A 19,608-nucleotide genomic window follows, 5' to 3' on the forward strand; every position below is an offset into this window, starting at 1 on the left:
CATCTGTCATGGAGGACAGGTAAGCTCACCTGTGCATGTTTGTGTGTGGTTCTCCGTTTGGAACAGTTGAATAACGGGATGCTGGTCGAATAATATCTGTGCATTGTGTTTGCTCCGTGCGCTGAGTGACGTCTGCACTCTGTCGCTTGTGTATGCGAAAGTTTATCATGTTTCAAGGAGAAACGCGGATGCCGCCTTGTTGAGAAGAATTGTTTTTGTGGATGGATTTAAACATCCCAGTTCTCTGAAACTGAATGGAAAAAAAAAAAAATAAAAATAAAAAATGAGTCAAACAAATGATGCTGCCTCGTGCTCTGACTTGGAGTCTGGGAAAAGAAACAGGAAACTCACTGAAAAGGCTTTGATGAATAAAACTGAAAAACTGCAAAATGCAAACGCAAACGTGTTGTGGATAAAACTAAAGGTTTGATACCAAAAATGAAGGAGCTCATGAAACGAAGGGAAAATGTGTCTCAAGTGAAACAATGTTTTGGGGGAATTTAAACACAATGTGTGAAAAACGCCACCACCTCACACAAAGAACTGTTGCCTCTGCTTCCTCATGATGAACTCATTAAACAAAAGGAATGATTTTCAAGCACTATGAACGACAGCAACACATTTCAAAAGGACACTCAAAAAAGGATTGTTGAAACTGAACAAAAAAATCTCTCAGGAACGACAGGATTCACCAGAAATAGCATTACTCTCTGTGGAAATGATTGAAATGGAATTGAGGATGACATTAAACCAAGTGACGGTGTTTCAGATGTTGGAAGCCACAAAACATCTCAGTCACAAGGCTCTTCAACTTCTTCTGCATGTTCAGTGGCAGAAGCCGAGCTGGCAGCCTTCACCATGAGGCACAAATTATTAAAGGAGAAGCATGCTTTGGAAGAAGAGGAACAACGCCTGCGCAAAAGGAGAGAAGAGCTCAAACTGAACAAGACAAAAAGCACAACTAGTGGAAAAAGAACATTAAAAGCCTGAGACGGAATGAAATCATTTTGGAAAAGGCACAAACTAAACAGTTATTCAATGTCAATGCAAATGGATTTATTCCAAAGCAAACTGAAACAAATACAAACAAGAATGCAACTTCATACGAACAAAACCAAATGCAATTTCATATGAGCCCATTCAACACACGAGATTCACATGGACAACAAGAATTTAACACAGTGAATCTGGAAACCAGCAATGACGTTCTTAGCATCATGAGGAAACAAAACAAAGTAACAACATTGCTAATGCAACAACAATGCCTCTCAGCTCTACCTAAGAGCGAGATCCCAATTTATGATGGCGATCCATTAAAATATCACACGTTCATTAAAGCTTTCCAGAATGGAGTAGAGGAACACAACTAACAGCCGTGATCGTTTATATTTTTTTGGAACAACACACGAAGGGTCATGATAAAGCGCTTGTGAGAAGCTGCCAACACATGAATCCAGAGCGAGGATACACAAAGGCAAAAGCTTTGTTAAAGGAACAGTTTGGAAATGAACAAAAGGTCGACTCTGCTTACATGGACAAAGCCCTCACGTGGCCTCCAATTAAAGCAGAAGACATAAAGGCCTTGCAGGACTATAGCCTCTTCCTCAGAGGCTGTTGTAACGTCATGGAGGATGTGCAGTACCTTTTGGATATGGATATGCCTTCAAACATGTTGAGCATTATTTAAAAAATGCCCTACAAACTCAGAGACCTCCAGATCCTCCAAAGCTTCCCTCTGTGTCAGTGAGTCCATCTGGTGAGATAGTGGAGGGTAGTTCAGGGACTCTGACCTGTAGCTGATGCTAACCCAGCAGCTAACTACACCTGGTACAAGGAGAATGAAGACTCACAAAAAGCTTCAGGACAGATCTTCACCATCACTGACTCAGACCTGAAACACAGAGGGAGTTATTACTGTGAAGCCCAGAACAGAAGAGGACGTCATAACTCCACCTTACACCTGGTTGGTGTCACAGGTAAATAAAGATTCAAATATCAGTTCACTGCATCAGAGATTATCAACAAGTCACTGCAGAGAAAACCTCCAGTGATTGTAAACAACAACATCTACTGTCATGATGTTTTTACACGGTTCATTGTTTCTTTGCTTGATATGAACAATCAACCTGTTAGTGACACAAAGACCTCATATCAGTGTTTGTTCATTTGTAGGAAAATTACCAGTAAAACTGAATGTCATCAGATTAACTTTGATGGTGCTGGTTCCTCTGCTTCTTTTGATTCTGTGTATGAGGTGAGTGTGTTTTGTTTTTTTTTTAACTTTACTATCCATTTACTTTTAAATTTTGTTTTCATCCGTCGTCTTATTTCTTGGATTCCATCCAGAAGAAGAAACTCTTCAGCTGTGGGACTGAACCCAATGAACCTTGGAGGCTGTGAGGTGAAAGAGATCAGAGCATGTGACCAGAAACTGATTATTAACCATGTGCTGAACTGTAGATGTGAACCACAGAACAAATCCAGGAAGTCATTTTATCAGTGTCAAAATATTTCTATAATAAGATAAGATAAGATAAGATAAGATAAGATAAGATAGATGTTCCTTTCTCCATCCGCAGTGGGGAACTTCTAGTTAACAGCAGCAGAGACATTCAGCATCACAGACAGTGCACATATGGGTGGACTAAAGGATAAAAATAGAAGAATATAGAAGATATACAAAACAACAATGTTTACAAACAAACAAGGCAACGTTCAAGTAAGAAAATATGGGAGATGAGTTTGCTCATGTATATAAATATATGTATATATTCACACATCTCTGCTGGTGAGGATGCAGACAGTGCAAAACAGCAGTAGAATAAATACATGTATGTTGCACGTGTTTAGGAGGGATTGTTGCACATATGTTTGATGCGTGAAACCAGAGACATTCCTCTTCTGATCCAAGTTTATTACCACTCTGACTTATCACAGTGTATAAGGGACATGTAAACAGAAAACAGTTTCCATATCAACCAGTGACTGTTTCAGAGCTCATCTAAGTGACGACACTTTAAAGACGCACCAGGAAAATACCTGCAACAACACCTGAACAAGCTGGACATCAATGCAGTCCATTCTAAACTCAAGGACTCTGAGCTCTGAGCTGCTGCTGCCTGAAAAGGGGAATAAGCTGGAAATGGTACGTAGAATAAAATGATGTGTGCTACTTGCATCCTGACTACAATTCATGAAACGATCTTTAGAAATGGTCACACTACCTTGAGGGCTGACTCAGCACCCAAGCCAATGTCAGTGTCCTTTAGCTGGTGCCAGTTCTTTTCATCAGCTACATCCAGGTTGGTTAGCTGCAGTGTGCTGATGTCCTGCAGGACGTCTCTCTTGATGAAGCACCTGAGTAGACCCTGTCAAAAGACAACCTCAAAAGTAAACACAAGTCAACTGTATCCACATTTACCACAATGTGTCGTCATCAAAATCCTAATGCATGAACAGAAACTGACGGATGTAGCTGTTTTTCAATGACACAGTGTCACATCAATTAGGTCTAATCTGTAGTGACAGGAATGTTGTGGTGATGATGTGGTGTGCTACCCATAGAAATCAATTACCTCAATCAGCTCAGCCAAGTCTTTAAATGAAGAAAGGCGTCACTGGCTCGTCTGTTTGATAGCACTTCAAAAAGGCATCAGACGTCCTGGCAATAGTCGTGTAGAATTGTAGCTTTGCCAAGTACGAGTGGATCTTTCAGGGCAGTTTGGACAGTGTCAAAAGGACGCTGTCCCGGGGTTGGGGACTTCTTTCTTCTCACTGCTTCCATATACTGCTGAAGTGATGGCCAGACTGCAACATCCCTCTCTACCACAGGCAGGTTCTCAATCCACCGATGACCACAAAACGGTGAGGGCAAGATGGTGGATGTTGTGACGGCGCTGTAGTCTTTTGTGCGCTGTGGTCTTCTCTCCTTGCTGGTACGTTGTGGAACAGTGTGTGCACGGCTCTCACAATTTGTCCAGCTGCACATGTGAAGCCACTTTTCAAAGAACTATGCGACGTGTGCAGTCCACAGCTACGCACAGAAACAAGCTGAGCACCTCCATACAGTTCTGCATCCTCTTGTTGGAAAAGTTCAAACTGTTTGAAGTTCATTGGGCCCATCCATTGAGACGGACACTAGCTCCTGAGGTTAAGTTGGTCCACACACTCCTGAGATGAAAATAAATCTTTGCAGTTTTATAGTTCAAGTTACTGTCCTGAGTCTTATTCTGTTACTTCTGGTATCATATCTAGTACTGTGCTGCTGATAAGAAGAAGACTCATGCAACGCTCGCTACTAAAACACTTTACTTACTTTGACATGTTTCAGTACGTCCTGAGCTGTCACATGTCCCATAAACTGGGACCCAGGTACCTTGACTGGACCCGCTCGCCTTCCCAAAAACGTACGTGCAGGTCCAACTGCTTGGTCTTGTTCCTTTGTCTCAGACTTTGGTCGAACGTCAGCACGAACGGGCCCTTAACTTTGGAGATTGAGGTCTCTCTGGTGAAATGGGCTGATCCAAATCGCTTCATCTTCAACGTCTCGTCCGTCTCGTCTTTTCCGCACTTTTTTTCCTCCATGTCAGAATCCGGGAACATGGTCTAGAACAGCTCATCAATGTTCTCATTGCCAGTATATGACTGGTGCTTAACCACCGTGTGAAGAGTCCAGAGCACCTCCTCTTTTAGTGTGGCGTAGACCCAAACGCTGTCCACAGGTCAACTGGAGTTGTAGCAGATTGGGTCGCGCTGGACCTCGATGCTCCAGATCCTGATGTGGAATAATACTGGCTGATTGAAAGCGTCTGCTGCTGGCATTTTATGGCATCTTCATGTTTTTCTGATTAGCCGTGGGATTCCAGCGCCTTTGATGCCCAATGTTCCAACATTCAAAACTTTTTATTTTGCACAAGGTGCAGTGTGCTTCATAATACACTGTGTTCCAAATTATATTTTGCAAACGATATTTGTCTCAGATTTTCCTAAATAGTCAATGCAAATGACAGTCGGCATAATTTTCACGTCATCAACCGTTAGTTTAATGAATTCTAATGTTACTGAACAAACCTCCCAATGACAACAGTATTTTTTTCAAACATGAAAAACTTAAAATGCACTGTTCCAAATTATCACGCACAGCAGAGTTTTATCACATTTTACAGGTTGTTAAGAACTGAAAATGCCATCTTTTGAATCTGCAGCATTAGGGTCATATTTACTGAAAGCAAAAGCTATTTCAATCAAAAACATCTCAACATGTGAGTTCCATTTTAACATAGGACCCCTTATTTTATAGCAGCTTCACATTCTTGCATCCGTTGATCTTGTGAGTTTTTGGAGGGTTTCTGCTTGAATGTCTTTGCAGGATGTCAGAATAGCCTCCCAGAGCTGCTGTTGGATGTGAACTGCCTCCCACTCTCATAGATGTTTTGCTTGAGGATGCTCCAAAGGTTCTCAATAGGGTTGAGGTCAGGGAGGAACGGGGGCCACGCCATGAGTTTTCTCTGCTTTTATGCCCATAGCAGCCGATGATGCAGCGTGAGATGGTGCGTTGTCATGCATGAAGGTGATTTTGTTACGGAAAGTACGGTTCTTGTTTTTGTAGCATGAAAGAAAGTGGTCAGTCAGAAACTCCGCATACTTCACAGACGTCATTTTCCACACCTTCAGGGACCCTAAAGAGTCCGACCAGCTCTCTCCCCATGATTCCGGCCCAAAACATGACTCCACCACCTCCTTGCTGACGTCGCAGCCTTGTTGGGACGTGGTGGCCGTCCACCAACCATCCACTACTCCATCCATCTGGTCCATCCAGGTTGCACGGCACTCGTCAGTGAACAAGACATGTTTGAAAATGAGTCCTTGTTGTATTTCTGGGCCCACTGCAGCCGTTTCTGCTTGTGAGCATTGTTTAGGGGCGGCGGATAGAAGGTTTACGCATAACTGCAAGCCTCTGGAGGATCCTCCACCTTGAGTTCGTGGGACTCCAGAGGCACCAGCAGCTTCAAATATCTGTTTGCTACTTTGTAACGGCATTTTAGCAGCTGCTCTCTTGATCCCATGCATCTGTCTGGCAGAAACCTTCCTCATCGTGCCTTTATCTGCACGAACCCGTGTGTGTGCTCTGAATCAGCCACAAATCTCTTAACAGTACGATGATCACACTTAAGTTTTCCTGAAAGATCTAAGGTTTTCATACCTTGTCCAAAGGACTGAACTTTTCACGCTTTTCGGCAGCAGAGAGATCCTTCTTCTTCCTATGTTGCTTGGAAATGGTCATCTGCTTAATAATGTGGAACGTCCTTCTTAAGTAGTTTTTACTTAATTGGACTCATCCAGCAAACTAATTATCACAGGTGTGTGAGATTGATCTCAGTGATCCAAAGAGCCATGCGACACAATACCATCCATGAGTTTGATTTGAAAAACAAAAAATGTAATCGTTATGACACTTAAATACAATTTGCATAATAATTGGAACACAGTGTTTTTTCCATCCACCGCTTTAAACGTGCTTTAAATTCTTCCTTCTGGAGCCATAAATCATTGAATTTACATTTTAGTGTTAACATACAAATCAGATTAATGCTAGCAGCTGGACGCTAGCATACAGATGCTAACAGATGAATGCTAACAGATGAAGGTTAACCTACGGATGCTAACATGGATGCTAACAGGCAGATACTAACCCGGATGCTGACAGACGAATGCTAGCATACAACTCATTTGAATGCTAAAAGATGAATGCTAACACACGGATACTAACATACAAATCAGTTGAATGCTAACATACGAATGCTAACACGGATGCTAACAGAAGAATGCTATCAGATGACGGCTAACAGACCAATGCTAACAGATGAATTCATAAACATACAAATCAGTTGAATGCTAACACGGATGCTAACAGGCGGATTCCAATCCAGATGCTAACAGACGAATGCTAACAGGCGGATGCTAACACGGACACTAATACACGAATGCTAACGCAGATGCTTATTCACGAATGCTATCAGATTAAAGCTAACAGTCGAATGCTAACAGACGAATGCTAACATACAAATCATACGAATGCTAAAAGATGAATGCTAACTCACGAACACTAACATACAAATGAGATGAATGCTAACATACGAATGCTGACACGGATGCAAACAGATGAATGGTAACAAATGAAGGTTAATCTACGGATGCTAACATGGGCGCTGATACACGAATGCTATCAGATGAAGGCTAACAGACGAATGCTAACAGATGAATTAATGAACATACAAATCAGTTGAATGCTAACACGGATGCTAACAGGCGGATTCCAACCCAGATGCTAACAGACGAATGCTGACACGGATGCTAACAGTCGGATTCCAATACAGATGCTAACAGGCGGATGCTAACACGGATCTATGTTAATATGGATGCTAACACAGATGCTTATTCACGAATGCTATCAGATTAAAGCTAACAGTCGATTGCTAACATCATCCATGTGTCTTCTCCCTTAATCAATGCACACCTGTGGCATTTAACTCCACCCCCCCTCACCTGTGACCTCTGACCTCTTATTTCCTGTGCAGGTAGAAATTTTATCGCCATCTAGGGGCCACCACTACAAATACCATTCAACTAAATAGTGAAAACATAAATACTTATATCACTTATTAACATAAAATAAACACTGAATGTGAGATTAAATGGCTCCTACATTTGGGTTCACAACAAAATCTTATTACCTGTAAAATTATTACCTGGTTTATTCTGAAAAATGTTGCAACATTGTTGTATGCAAATATAATATACCATAAATTTAAAAGGACTAGAAAATGTAACGTTAAAGTTTGAACACTACAAGGCCTGTGTCAGACTCTTCTGCTGGATTGTCTCATCAAGAGCTTCATCTTCCTCCATGTAAACAGGGCTCAGAGAACACAGACAGACAGAGACGGCAGAAAGTTGAACAGAAAACACAAGGCTGTCAACTTAAGGGACTATTTGATTCGAAAAGAAAAAGAAAAAACAAATATGCAATAAAAAAGAACAAAATGCAAAATGCTGAGATCCTGGAATAAAGACAGGAGACGGTCATTTGTTCATGTGTGACAAACAGCAGCTTTATTCATCATGTGAAGCTTCAGTTTGTTCTCCCATTAAATCAGTAAAGTCTGATCAATGACTCTTGTTCAGTGATTTCATGCACAGATTCACTTCATCCACACAATCAGTTAGTTGGACTCAGAATATCAGCTATGTACAATCAGATAATGACTGATGTCCTGATTGATGATGATCATGATCACTACAGTTGACATGAGCTCGTCTCTTCATCCATTTCAACAACAACAACAACAACAACAACATGTGGTCTCCAAACCACTCAGTGGAAATGTAATTGTAGATTTCTTTCTTTCCAAAGTCAGAACTAAATCTCTGTGATAAAGGAAGGTCTGCTGGTTTCTCTGTTGAGGCCCATGCAGCGGAAGAGGAACAACAACATACAAACACATCAACACAAATGTTGATGAGACGTTCAGAGCACAGACAAGTTCAGATTCTCATGTGGACAAATGTCAGTTTATGTGAATCAAAGTCATGGTGAGCAGTGAGAGCCTCCGTGGCTAAACAGACACAGGAAGGAGCGCCACCCAAACAAAGTCCAACATCAAGCAAACAACAAACCAGGAGACCACAAAGTACCGCCCACAAAGTGTGACTGACAGCTGATCTCTGAGCAGTGAAGACATGACACAACAATGAGCTCTCAGCTACAACCATGGAGACCAAATCACCTGGAGACTAGAAGACACATTTTAACCAACTGTCCCTGAAGAGACTTCTGTCTATTTCACTTTCATCAACTCAGCAGTGTCTCCAACATAAAATGACCGCAATCGAAGTCCAACATAGAGAGGCTGAGTGAATGTGGTCTGGACTCTGTGGAGGAGAGTCATGGTTTCAGAGACGCTGTAGAAAGACAGAAGACCTGCTCTGTGATCCAGGTACACTCCTACTCTGGAGGAACCAGGACCTGAGACGGGAGTTTGGACGTTGTTGTGGATAAATGTGTAACTGTTTGTGTAACAACATAATGACCAAGATTTGTCATTGGATCCAAACAAACATTCAATCCCTGCTCTGCTGATATTCTTGTATGCGACTGCTACAAAAACTCCTCCTCCTCCTCTCCACTCCACCTCCCAGTAACAACGTCCAGTCAGACTCTCTCTACTCAGGACCTGCCAACAATAACCACTGAATCTGTCTGGATGATCAGAATAAGACTGAGATTCTATCATTAATTTTACTTTTCTGTTTCCCTCAGATAATAACAGCCATGTGTTTGCTGTGTTTGGATCCAGTGTGATTTCACATGAATATTTCCAGAATTCATCTCTGGTCTTTGGCTCTGGTTGTGGCAGTAAAACATCCACTTCAGTCACTGTCACTGAGATGTTTGTCCATGTCTCTCTCAGAATGTCCTGTAGTTTCTCTCTGGTCTCTGTCACAGCTGCTTTCACGCCATCAAAGTACCTCAGAGGACGAATCTTGATGCTGGATGAGTGTGTAGACTCACTGGGTGGTGGCAGTGAGGGGTAGTTGTGTAGAAACTGGTTGTGATCCTCTGTGTTTAAGAGCTGCTTCAGCTCGGAGCCTTTCCTCTCCAGCTCAGTGATCTGCTGCTCCAGCTTCTCCTCAACATCTTTGACTCGACTCTCTTCAGTTTCCTGCTGGGATCTGAGCAGCTGCTCCACATCAGAGCTTCTTTTCTGGAGGAGACGGATCATCTCAGTGAAGATCTCCGACTGTCCTCCACTGTTTTATCAGCAGAGTGAGCCATGGCCTTCAGCTCCTGTCTAAGCAGCTCCACGTCTTTGCGTCTCTCCTGGATCGTCTGCTGGATGTTTTCTAGCATCACCTCCACCTCCTTCTGCTTCTCAGTCCTTTCTGCTGCAGCTGAGACTGTGTCGTGGCCTTTATGTTCATCCACAGAGCAGAGATAACAGATACTCTGCTGATCAGTACGACAGAACATCTTCATCACCTCATCATGACGAGAGCAGATGTTCTCCTGGAGCTTCTTGGAGGGCTCCACCAGCTTGTGTTTCTTTAATGGAGCTGCATCATAGTGAGGCTGGAGGTGTTTCTCACAGTAAGAGGCCAAACAGACCAGACAGGACTTGAAGGCTTTCAGTTTCCTCCCAGTGCAGACATCACAGGCCACATCTTCAGGTCCAGCATAGCAGTGATCAGCTGGAGCAGCTTGGAGTCCAGTCTTCTTCAGCTGCTCCACTAACTCTGCTAACATGGTGTTTTTCTCCAGGACAGGCCTCTGTATGAAAGTCTTCCTGCACTGAGGGCAGCTGTAGATTCCCTTCTGGTCTTCTCCATCCCAGTGGCTTTTAATACAGTTCATGCAGTAACTGTGTCCACAGGAAGTAGTCACAGGATCCTTCAGTGGATCCAGACAGATGGAACAAGAGAAGGTTTCTCTGTCCAGCTGAACTCCTTTCTGCTCCATTTCACCTCTCAGTGTCGACGACTGTGTGAGTTTCTGTTTGCTAGAAGTGAAACTAGTCTGAGCTCTGATCTGAACAACATGTGATTGTACAGTGAATGGAGCCTGTCAGCTCTCACACTTCACCACATGCTGCTTACACCCATCTTCAATGTAGAGATCTAAAGGGGAGGGAACAAGGAGACATGAGGAAATATGAGTGGAGCTGCTCCAGGAAGAGGGAGGAGTTATCAGACTCTGACTTGTTCCAGGAAGAGGAGCAGACGACAAAACTAATCACAATAAAATCTACATCAGTCATGGTCATAGACGCCACAGACGTGTTACAGTTACACACACGTTGCTCTTATTATCCTGACATTTATTAACTAGTGCTGAACAACCAAGAGTCCTGGAAGAGATTTTCCACGTTAACGTCGAACGTTTAAAGGAGCCAATGTTAAAACTCTTGATTTGATCTGATTTCCTGATCTGAATGAATGACCTACCATCAGTCAGGTAAATAATCTACAGTGAATACAAACGGTCAGAGCCTACTTACTTGTTTGTAGCTGCACGGAGGAACTGCTTCACTTCACAGCAGGAAAAGAAAAAATGTTTCAGAGCAGGAAGTAGCTGCAGGTTTGAACCTGGACCAACAGTTGCATCATAAAACTAAACACGTGACAAAGAAGGAGGGACTGTGTTTATTTCCTGGTCGGCAGTAGTGAAGAGAAGTCTTTTATTTTGTTCTAATTCAACAATTATGAATGACTTGTGTGTTGAAATGTGATTTTATCCTTCACTGTTTATTTCATTTCTATTGTTTAACATTTTAATCAAAGCTTTAAATGAACAACTGAGCCACAGCAAACAAATCAAATCAACTCAGGCCAAAGTCTGAACATCATGACACTTTAGATAAAAAAAAACTGAACTGATTTTCTTTGTTTTCTTACTGATATATTTGAATATCTGAGGATTGAAGCTGTGATCAACCTTTGTTGTACTTAAAAGAAACATTAATCCCTGAACTGATTGTCTTTGTTTTCTTTGTGGTGTTAATTTTGTAGGGAGGCAATAGCTGGGTCTTTTTCTTGCCTCTCCAATTATCTTCATGAATATAAAACTATAAATTATTTTTCTGACAGGTGAATCCTGTCTGGCGCCCAACGTTGATATTTTGTGTGTTTGGAGGAGAACTGATTAAAAAAAGAAACAATGAGCCCCCTGTAAAAACACAGGCCTCCGTCGCCAACATCCTCCGACTCCTTCAGAAGACACAACAGGAAGAGCCGACACTCCAGAGGGAGCCTATCGGGTCTCTTGGCCGGGGAACAGCTGACATGGCGTTGCTTCGGCTGTGTCCGAGGCATCTGGTCAGCGGTGTTGAGACGAGCCTTGAGCTTCCATGTCAACGGTGCGGCTGCAGAGATCCGGCTTCCCTCCTTCCTCGTGGTCATTGGGGCCCTTTGTCCTCTGGATGAGAGAGGATGTTGAAGGCCATCACCAGAGAGCCTCTATCTAAAACCTCGGCTCCTGCCGTGACGTTACGCCATCGTGACGTCGTTTCCATAGCAACTAACACTCGTTAATTTGATGACATTAGACTCGACAAAATATTTTTTTTTAAAAAAAACTTACATCTTGACTTGAACTTTAACACCAATGACTGTGACTTCACTCGGACTTGAATCCACATGTTGAAAAAGTGCATTAATCAATTTATTTCACATCAGTGAACAACTCAACCCTCCTCCTCCTCCTCCTTGTGTCTCGCCTGCGTGTAAACAACTTACAACTTACAACTTTGGTCGGAGATCCAAAGCTAACAATGCACTTGGAGCCGATAACATCAGTGGTCGTGTCCTCAGTCACTGTGCGGACCAGTTAGTGAGTGTCTTCCAGAAACTGTTCCAGACCTCCATCAGCACAGAAACTGTCCTCAAATGTTGGAAACACTCAACCATCGTCCCCATTCCCAAGAGAAGCCCCCCCAGGGCCCTGAACGACCAGCGCCCATGGCCCTCTGCTCCCAGGTGATGAAGGCTATGGAGAGGCTAGTCAGGCAACACATTCTCATTCTGACTAACTCACAACTCGACCCGCTCCAATTTGCACATCAAAGCCGCAAAGGTGTGGACGATGCCAAAGCCTTCATCATCGACACCATCCACAGACACCTGGAGCTTCCAACACCTCCACCAGACTCCTGTTTGCTGACTTCTCCTCGGCCTTCAACACCCTGCAACCGCACATCCTGGCAGAGAGACTCCAGCGTATTTCAGCTTGAGCAGCCAGCTCATCCTCTGGATCCTGGACTTTCTCACCAACCAACAATAACCTGTCTGATCTCCTCACCACCTCCACTGGCTCCCCACAAGGCTGTGTGCTTTCTCCGCTGCTCTTCATCCTGTACACCGACGAAATGCAGATCAGACCACCCCAACTGTCACCTGGTGAAGTTTGCTGACGACACAGTTCTCCTGTCCCTCCTGTCCGTCCCCCCTCCACCATGGACCCGCTCTGCAGCAGTTCACAGAGTGGTGTGACTCTTCCTGCCTGGAGCTGAATGTCAGCAAAACGAGGAGATGGTGGTGACCTTCTCCAGCAGCCAAAGGGAACTGGCGGCAGCTGTCACCACTATGGTCCACGGTTCTCCGGTCGAGACAGTTGGGGAATACAGATACCTGGGAACCATCCTGCACTGCCAACTGAGGTTCTCTTCCAACACCGAAGGGATCCTGAGGAAGTGCCACCAGAGGATGAACCTACTATTGAAACTAAGCTTTTTTTCTTTTAGTAAGAACATCTTGCTGACATTCTATTACACATTCATTGAAAGTGTTTTAACTTTCTCCATGTGCTGCTGGTATCACTCTGTAACTGTTCAGGATAGGAACCGCCTGCATAACATTGTCAAGGTGTGTTGTAAGACTATTGGACTCCCTGCTCACCACCTGAGCACTGTGTACGAGCAGCAGGCGAGCGGCCTGGCTCGTCTAATTCTCAAGGACTCAACTCATGCTCTGTTTCCGGCATTTGAGCTGCTGCCGTCTGGTCGCAGGTTCCGATGTCCGGCCTGTAAGACCCAGAGGAGGAGAGCAACCTTTGTTCCCAATGTTATTCTCCTCCTGAACTCTAAGAACTGTACGACGGTTACAATAACTTAAGCCTCCTGTGTTACACTCAAGTGCAACATCACATGACCTCTTGTGCAATACCACTATGTCACTTTAACTTCAATTTCACTTTTAATTTTAATTTTTTAACCATGTCTCACTTTATTTATTTATTTGTCATACTTATCTGCTGTTTTACAGTTTTTTTTAACATATTGGTCTTGATATTATTTTCCACAATCCATCTCTCTCCTGTTACTGGCAGCAGACCTGCCGTTGTAGATCATATGCAGTTTTTTTACTCACTTTTGCAATTTTTTTCCTTTTGTTATCTTATTCTCCTGCTCTTATTTTATGTACCGCTCTTCGCCCTCCTAATTATTCAGTTTCGTCAGCTTATTTGTGCATTTACGTTCTTACAAATCTTGTACTGATTTGTAATTGATGACTAAAACCAAAATGCCAATTTGTTGTTTTTTAAATAACCAACGCCACAGTCGATTCAATTATTGAGGTCCAGATACCTGGCTGGCAGAGAAAGCAATATTCCCTATACATTTAAAAAATATACATATTTTAAGCTTAGATTAAGATATAAAATAATATAGCACACGAAATAAAATACGATAACTTAAACAATGTTATTGTATATTCTCGGTCATTGAATCAGTAAACCAGTTGAGTCTCTGTAATGATGATTAAAATCCAGCAGGTGTCAGTATTGAGCAACACAGTGACACAGCACCGATACAGTATCAAACACAGTTTGAGTAATGTGCCGCAACGCTTCACGACGCATCATCTACCCATCACTATACCTGTAACGGTGAAATCATCTCAGGGACAAGATCACCACACTGAAATGGATGAACTGGTTCCTCAGAGGGTTTCGGGAGCCTGTCAGAAACCTGTGAAGGAAACTTTGGTGAGACCTCAGTCAAACATTTCACACACTCAGTCATATAATCATCGGTCCACATCAGAGCCACTTTGTGTGGGGTCAAAGGTGGACTTGCTCCTGTGGACATAGGCCGACCCATTAATACCTCATGGGACCTTAGTCCTGTTGTGGTATTTGAAGTACTACTACCCTCATGCCAGGAGGAATATAAGATGAGAATGTAGGTGGGAGGTCAACCACTGGCTACCACCATCTGTGGCGGCCGTCGGTCTGTCCAGCTGACCTTGTAGACCCTGTTTTGTCTGTGGAAGGAACACAAACAAGACTAGGTCAAAGAGACCTGTTTAACATGATGTAATAATGAAGTTTTTCTTTCACATTATAGCAGTAAATTAGAACCAGTGGAGAAAGGCCGTCCTAGCTGCACCAGAGCACTATGTGCTATAGCGTTAAAAGGGACAGCTCACATCACACGAGGACAGGACATCACAGTACACACAAACCCCATTTCCAGCCAAAAGTTCACCCCAAGCCAACAAAGGACCAGTAAAACGCAGGAAATATTGCTCCAATCAAATCAAATCACACTTTATTTATATAACACTTTTCATGCAAAGAAGAAAACGCAACAAGAACCAGTGGTTATTTGAGTCACTGTTGCCTTTCTATCATCTCCAACCAGTCTGCCCATTCTCCTCTGACCTCTCACATCAACAAGGCATTTTCATCCACACAACAGCCACTCACTGGACATTGTCTCTTTTTCGGACCATTCTCTGTAAACTCTAGAGATGGTTGTGTGTGAAAATCCCAGTAGATCAGTTTCTGAAACACTCAGACCAGCCCGTCTGGCACCAACAACCAGACCACGTTCAAAGTCACTTAGATCCTCTTTCTTCCTCATTCTGATGCTCAGTTTGAACTTCAACAAGTTGTCATGATTAACCTCTACATGCCAAAATGCAGTGAATTGCAGCCACGTGATTGGCTGATTATCTATTTGTGTTAACAAGCAATCGAAAGCAGCAAGTGAGTGTGTTGTCATGCAGTGTTTCAACAAGTGGCAACAGCTACATCTCAAAAAATTACAATATCGCAAAAAAGTTCAGTATTTTGTCAGTCACTTCAGAAAGTGAAACTCACATATTATCTAGATTCATAACACATGAGTGAAATATTTCAAGCCTTTGTGTCTTGTAATCTTCATGATCATGGCTCACAGTGTCAGGGTTGTAGAGGGTGAGGTAGGACCCAAATGCAGGACAGTTGATGAGGAGGCACTGAATCCCAGATAAAGAGGTTTTTAATGAGAACAAACAGGAACAAAAAGCGCTGCGTGCGGCAGGTAATCCAACATGTAAAAATCAAAGAAAGAATCATGGACGTGGTGCGGAGACAACATCAGAAAGTAACATCAACCATGAGACGAGGAACAAAGGGAAAGTAGGGCCATAAATACACAAGAGGGCTCAGGGACGACAAGACACAGGTGAGACAGATCAGGGCAATGACACCAGGAGAAACCGATTAACAATCAAGGGACACACACGAGGAAACACAGACAGGAAATCTGAAACTTAACAAAATAAAACGGGAAACACAAAACATGATACAGGACATGATCATGACATACAGATAATGAAAAAACACAGTGTCTCAGAAAATTAGAATATTACATAAGATTCATCAAATAATATATATATATATATTAAACACAAATGTCAGGCTTCTGAAAAGTATGTTCATTTTCATGCACTAGTTGGTTGGGCCTCCTTTAGCATGAAGTCCTGCATCAGTGTGACGTGGCATGGAGGTGATCATCCTGTGGCTCTGCTGAGGTGTAATGGAAGCCCAGATTGCTTTGATAGCAGCCTTCAGGTCATCTGCCTTGTAGGGTCTGGTGTCTCTAACCTTCCTCTTGACAACAGCCCATAGATTCTCTATGGGGTTCAGGTCAGGTGAGCCAGTCAAGCACAGTAACACCATGGTCACTGAACCAGCTGTTGGTACCTTCGGCAACGTGGGCAGGTTCCAAGGTCCTGCTGGAAAATGAAATCAGCATAAAAAGTAAAGCTTGTCAGCAGAAGGAAGCATGACGTGCTCTAAATGTTCCTGGTCGGTGGCTGCGTTGACTGTGGACTTCAGAAAACACAGTGGACCAACACCAGCAGATGACACGGTGCCACAAATCATCACTGACTGTGGAAACTTCACACTGGACCTCAAGCAAAGGAGATTCTGCGCCTCTCCACTCTCCCCCCAGACTCTGGGACCTTGATTTCCCAATGACGTGAACATTTTACTTTCATCTGAAAAGAGGACTTTGGACCACTGAGCAATAGTCCAGTTCTTTTTCTCCTCAGCCCAGGTAAGATGCTCCTGACGTTGTCTCTGGTTCAGGAGTGGTTTGACTTGAGGAACGTGGCATTTGTGGCCCATAGGATTCGTCTACGTCATCTCCCCCTAATTCTTGAATGGATTTTGCTTGACAGTCCTCTCAAGGCTGTGGTTGTCCCTGTTGCTGGTCCACCTTTTCCTACGACACCTTTTCCTTTCACTTAACCTTCTATGAATATGCTTGGATACAGCTTGGATACAGCTCTACCGGCATCTTTAGCAATGACTGTTTGTGGCTTTCTCTCCTTGTGGAGGGTGTCAGTGACCTCTGCCTTCTGGACATCTGTCCAGTCATTAGTCTTCCCTGTGATTGTGTGGCCTACTGACCCAGACTGAGAGAACATTTAAAGGCTCAGGAAACCTTTCCAGGTGTTTTGAATATTGCACTTTTGCATGATATTCTAATTTTTTGAGACGTACCTGTGTGTGTTCTCCAGTGCAGGGCTGTTTAATGGAGGCCAGTACAGCCAGACAGTGACATATTTACAGAAGACATCTCCTGTGATCACAACGACCACAGTACAGCTGATCTGCGATCTGTGACACAAACACAGTTGAACTGTGTCCTTGTTCTCTCATCACATTCATTTCTTCCCTCTCTGTTTGTGTTTGTGTCTGACAGGTTCTATGGAAACTTGTTTCTGGACCAGGACTCGTCTGCCCTCACAGATGCTGACATGTCCATTCAGCTGGCTCCTGATTGGCCGATGGGATACTTCTGTGAACTGATGGGGTTAAAGGTCAGCGAGTGATGTCAAATCTGCATCCTGAGATGTATCATCATGGATCTTCACTGAAGTGATGTCATGTGTTTTGATTTCATGTGTGTTAACATGTTTAGCTGATTTAGCTTCTTTCCTCTGGACTGGTTGTCGTCCTCTCAGGTATTACACACCGTATTACACTGTCATCTTTGAAATTCGTTAACGCCAGAGGAGGCCAGGTCAGAAATGTTAATACACTTAGTTTTGTATTTAGTGTGTTGCAGACGTTTGATAGTCCTTCATCCAAGTCTTCGTCCTGGTCATCATTTTCCTGTCTGTCTTCCTGCTGATTAGGTGAGCAGTTCATTTTCACTGGTTCATCAATAATGCATCTCAAACTCAGTTGTTTAGTGATTTTGTAGGATCCTTCTGTTTGTTCATTCTGCTTCTCTGCAGAAGAAAGAGATCCTGGAAACAAACCTCAGGGTCCAGACAAAGATCAAACAACAAAGCAGAGGTAAGGACAAAGAGTTCCACTTTAGTCTGAAAACAAATGAGAGAAACTTGTTGGAAACTTGTGTTCCTGCCTCCCACTCTTTTTTCATCCTGATTGGTTTTCATTTGATGAACTTAGAGCCATGTATTCACATCAGTCACTTATTCTCTGTCATAAATGAGAGAGGGACATTAACAGGATAAATCAACAAGTTTTTTGTTTATAAAGGTTGGGTGGCTGAGGCAGATGTCCATCTTTAGTCGTTCATCTTTTATACTATACTGTTATCTTGTGTGTTGCAGTTATTGTCCATTTTCTAACTAGTTAAAATTCTCTTACTGATGAAATATTTGCCCTTCAGTCAAGTGTGGGTCCAGAAAATGACAACCCTGCAGCTACAACACAGAGAATATCAGCAGAGCAGCAGGATGAAGTTTGCTACGCCAACGTAAGTTTTTCAAGAACCAAGAAGATCCTCTCTACTCCAACATCACGCTAGCTCAACACAACAAACAGAAGAAGAAGACAGAGAAGGAGGGAGATGATGTAGTGTACACAGCTATCCAGTTAACTGCTTCAGGGTGAGTCTTTTAACTTTTTATTAAATTCCCTCAAAGTCTGTACTACATGTATGATGTGTAAGTTGACTGGTGGATGGAGGTAACCATGTTAAATCTGTTCTTATTAAACTGCCTTATTGTTGTGGTTTTATTGCTGTAAGTATTTTAAACGTATGTTTACCCATTTCAGAATAAGAGGTGAAGCTGAGGAGGATGTGTCTGTGCTGTACAGCACAGTGAACAACAAACACAGAGAATGAACACAACACAAACCTGTGTCTCCATCTGAAGTTTCCATGAACTTTGTCCAGTTTGTCTTAAAATGGACAATGTGCTACTATACTGTATACAATCATTTCTGTTCAACTACTGTACCTACACATAACAGGGTTATTTAGCTCTTTTATAGCAAAGGTAGCATATGAAATAACATTTTAAGCTTCAGAAATGAAACATTTCTATTAAATTTGCCCGTATGCACTGCTGTAATTTACTGTCCTGTGTGGGGAAGCCATGCAGGAGCTTCTTGTTGGACTGTGTCCAGATGGGAGGTGTCTATAAATGGAGAGGAGTGTGTTTACTGGAGGACCACACGCTGTGTCTACGGTGACAAGTGCTGCTTTAAACACATCCTGGAGCAGAAAGGTTCATGACAAGAAACCATGACAGCCATAACTACCTCCCTGACAGAACCTCACTGCCTTCTGAGCAGGAGACGAATGTGCAACTGATGCATGGACATTAAAAAAAGATTTATGAAAGGAAAGAGAAAGAGAAGAAGAAAGGCAGTGATCAAAGAGGACGACTGAGGACAAGACAATGATCCAACTATGAACACTGACACTTGAATGTGTGGGATTCATATGTGGTTAGTGTGTGAGAACCAAACTCAAGGTTTATAACACGTTGAGGAACATCATCCAGAGTGAAGCCTGA

The 19,608-nt window shown here is 42.9% G+C and overlaps 1 protein-coding gene, 1 long non-coding RNA gene and 1 pseudogene across 2 annotated transcripts in view; 2 read left to right on the forward strand and 1 right to left on the reverse strand.

Annotated features, from left to right (window-relative positions):
* Positions 1-19,608, forward strand: part of LOC125003611 (B-cell receptor CD22-like) — a 66,756-nt gene that overhangs the window by 17,020 nt on the left and 30,128 nt on the right. The window contains 2 exon segments of the mRNA XM_047577600.1: positions 1,718-1,796; positions 1,798-1,976. Of these exon segments, the coding sequence (XP_047433556.1) occupies positions 1,718-1,796; positions 1,798-1,976 (258 nt within the window).
* On the reverse strand, positions 8,545-11,146 carry LOC125001854 (annotated as a pseudogene).
* On the forward strand, positions 17,688-18,537 carry LOC125002724. The gene is made up of 3 exons (XR_007111818.1): positions 17,688-17,970; positions 18,073-18,133; positions 18,474-18,537. It is a non-coding gene; the product is annotated as an uncharacterized LOC125002724 (long non-coding RNA).

The sequence above is a fragment of the Mugil cephalus genome, chromosome 2 (genome assembly GCF_022458985.1).
Source record: "Mugil cephalus isolate CIBA_MC_2020 chromosome 2, CIBA_Mcephalus_1.1, whole genome shotgun sequence".
NCBI classification, from domain to species: Eukaryota; Metazoa; Chordata; class Actinopteri; order Mugiliformes; family Mugilidae; genus Mugil; species Mugil cephalus.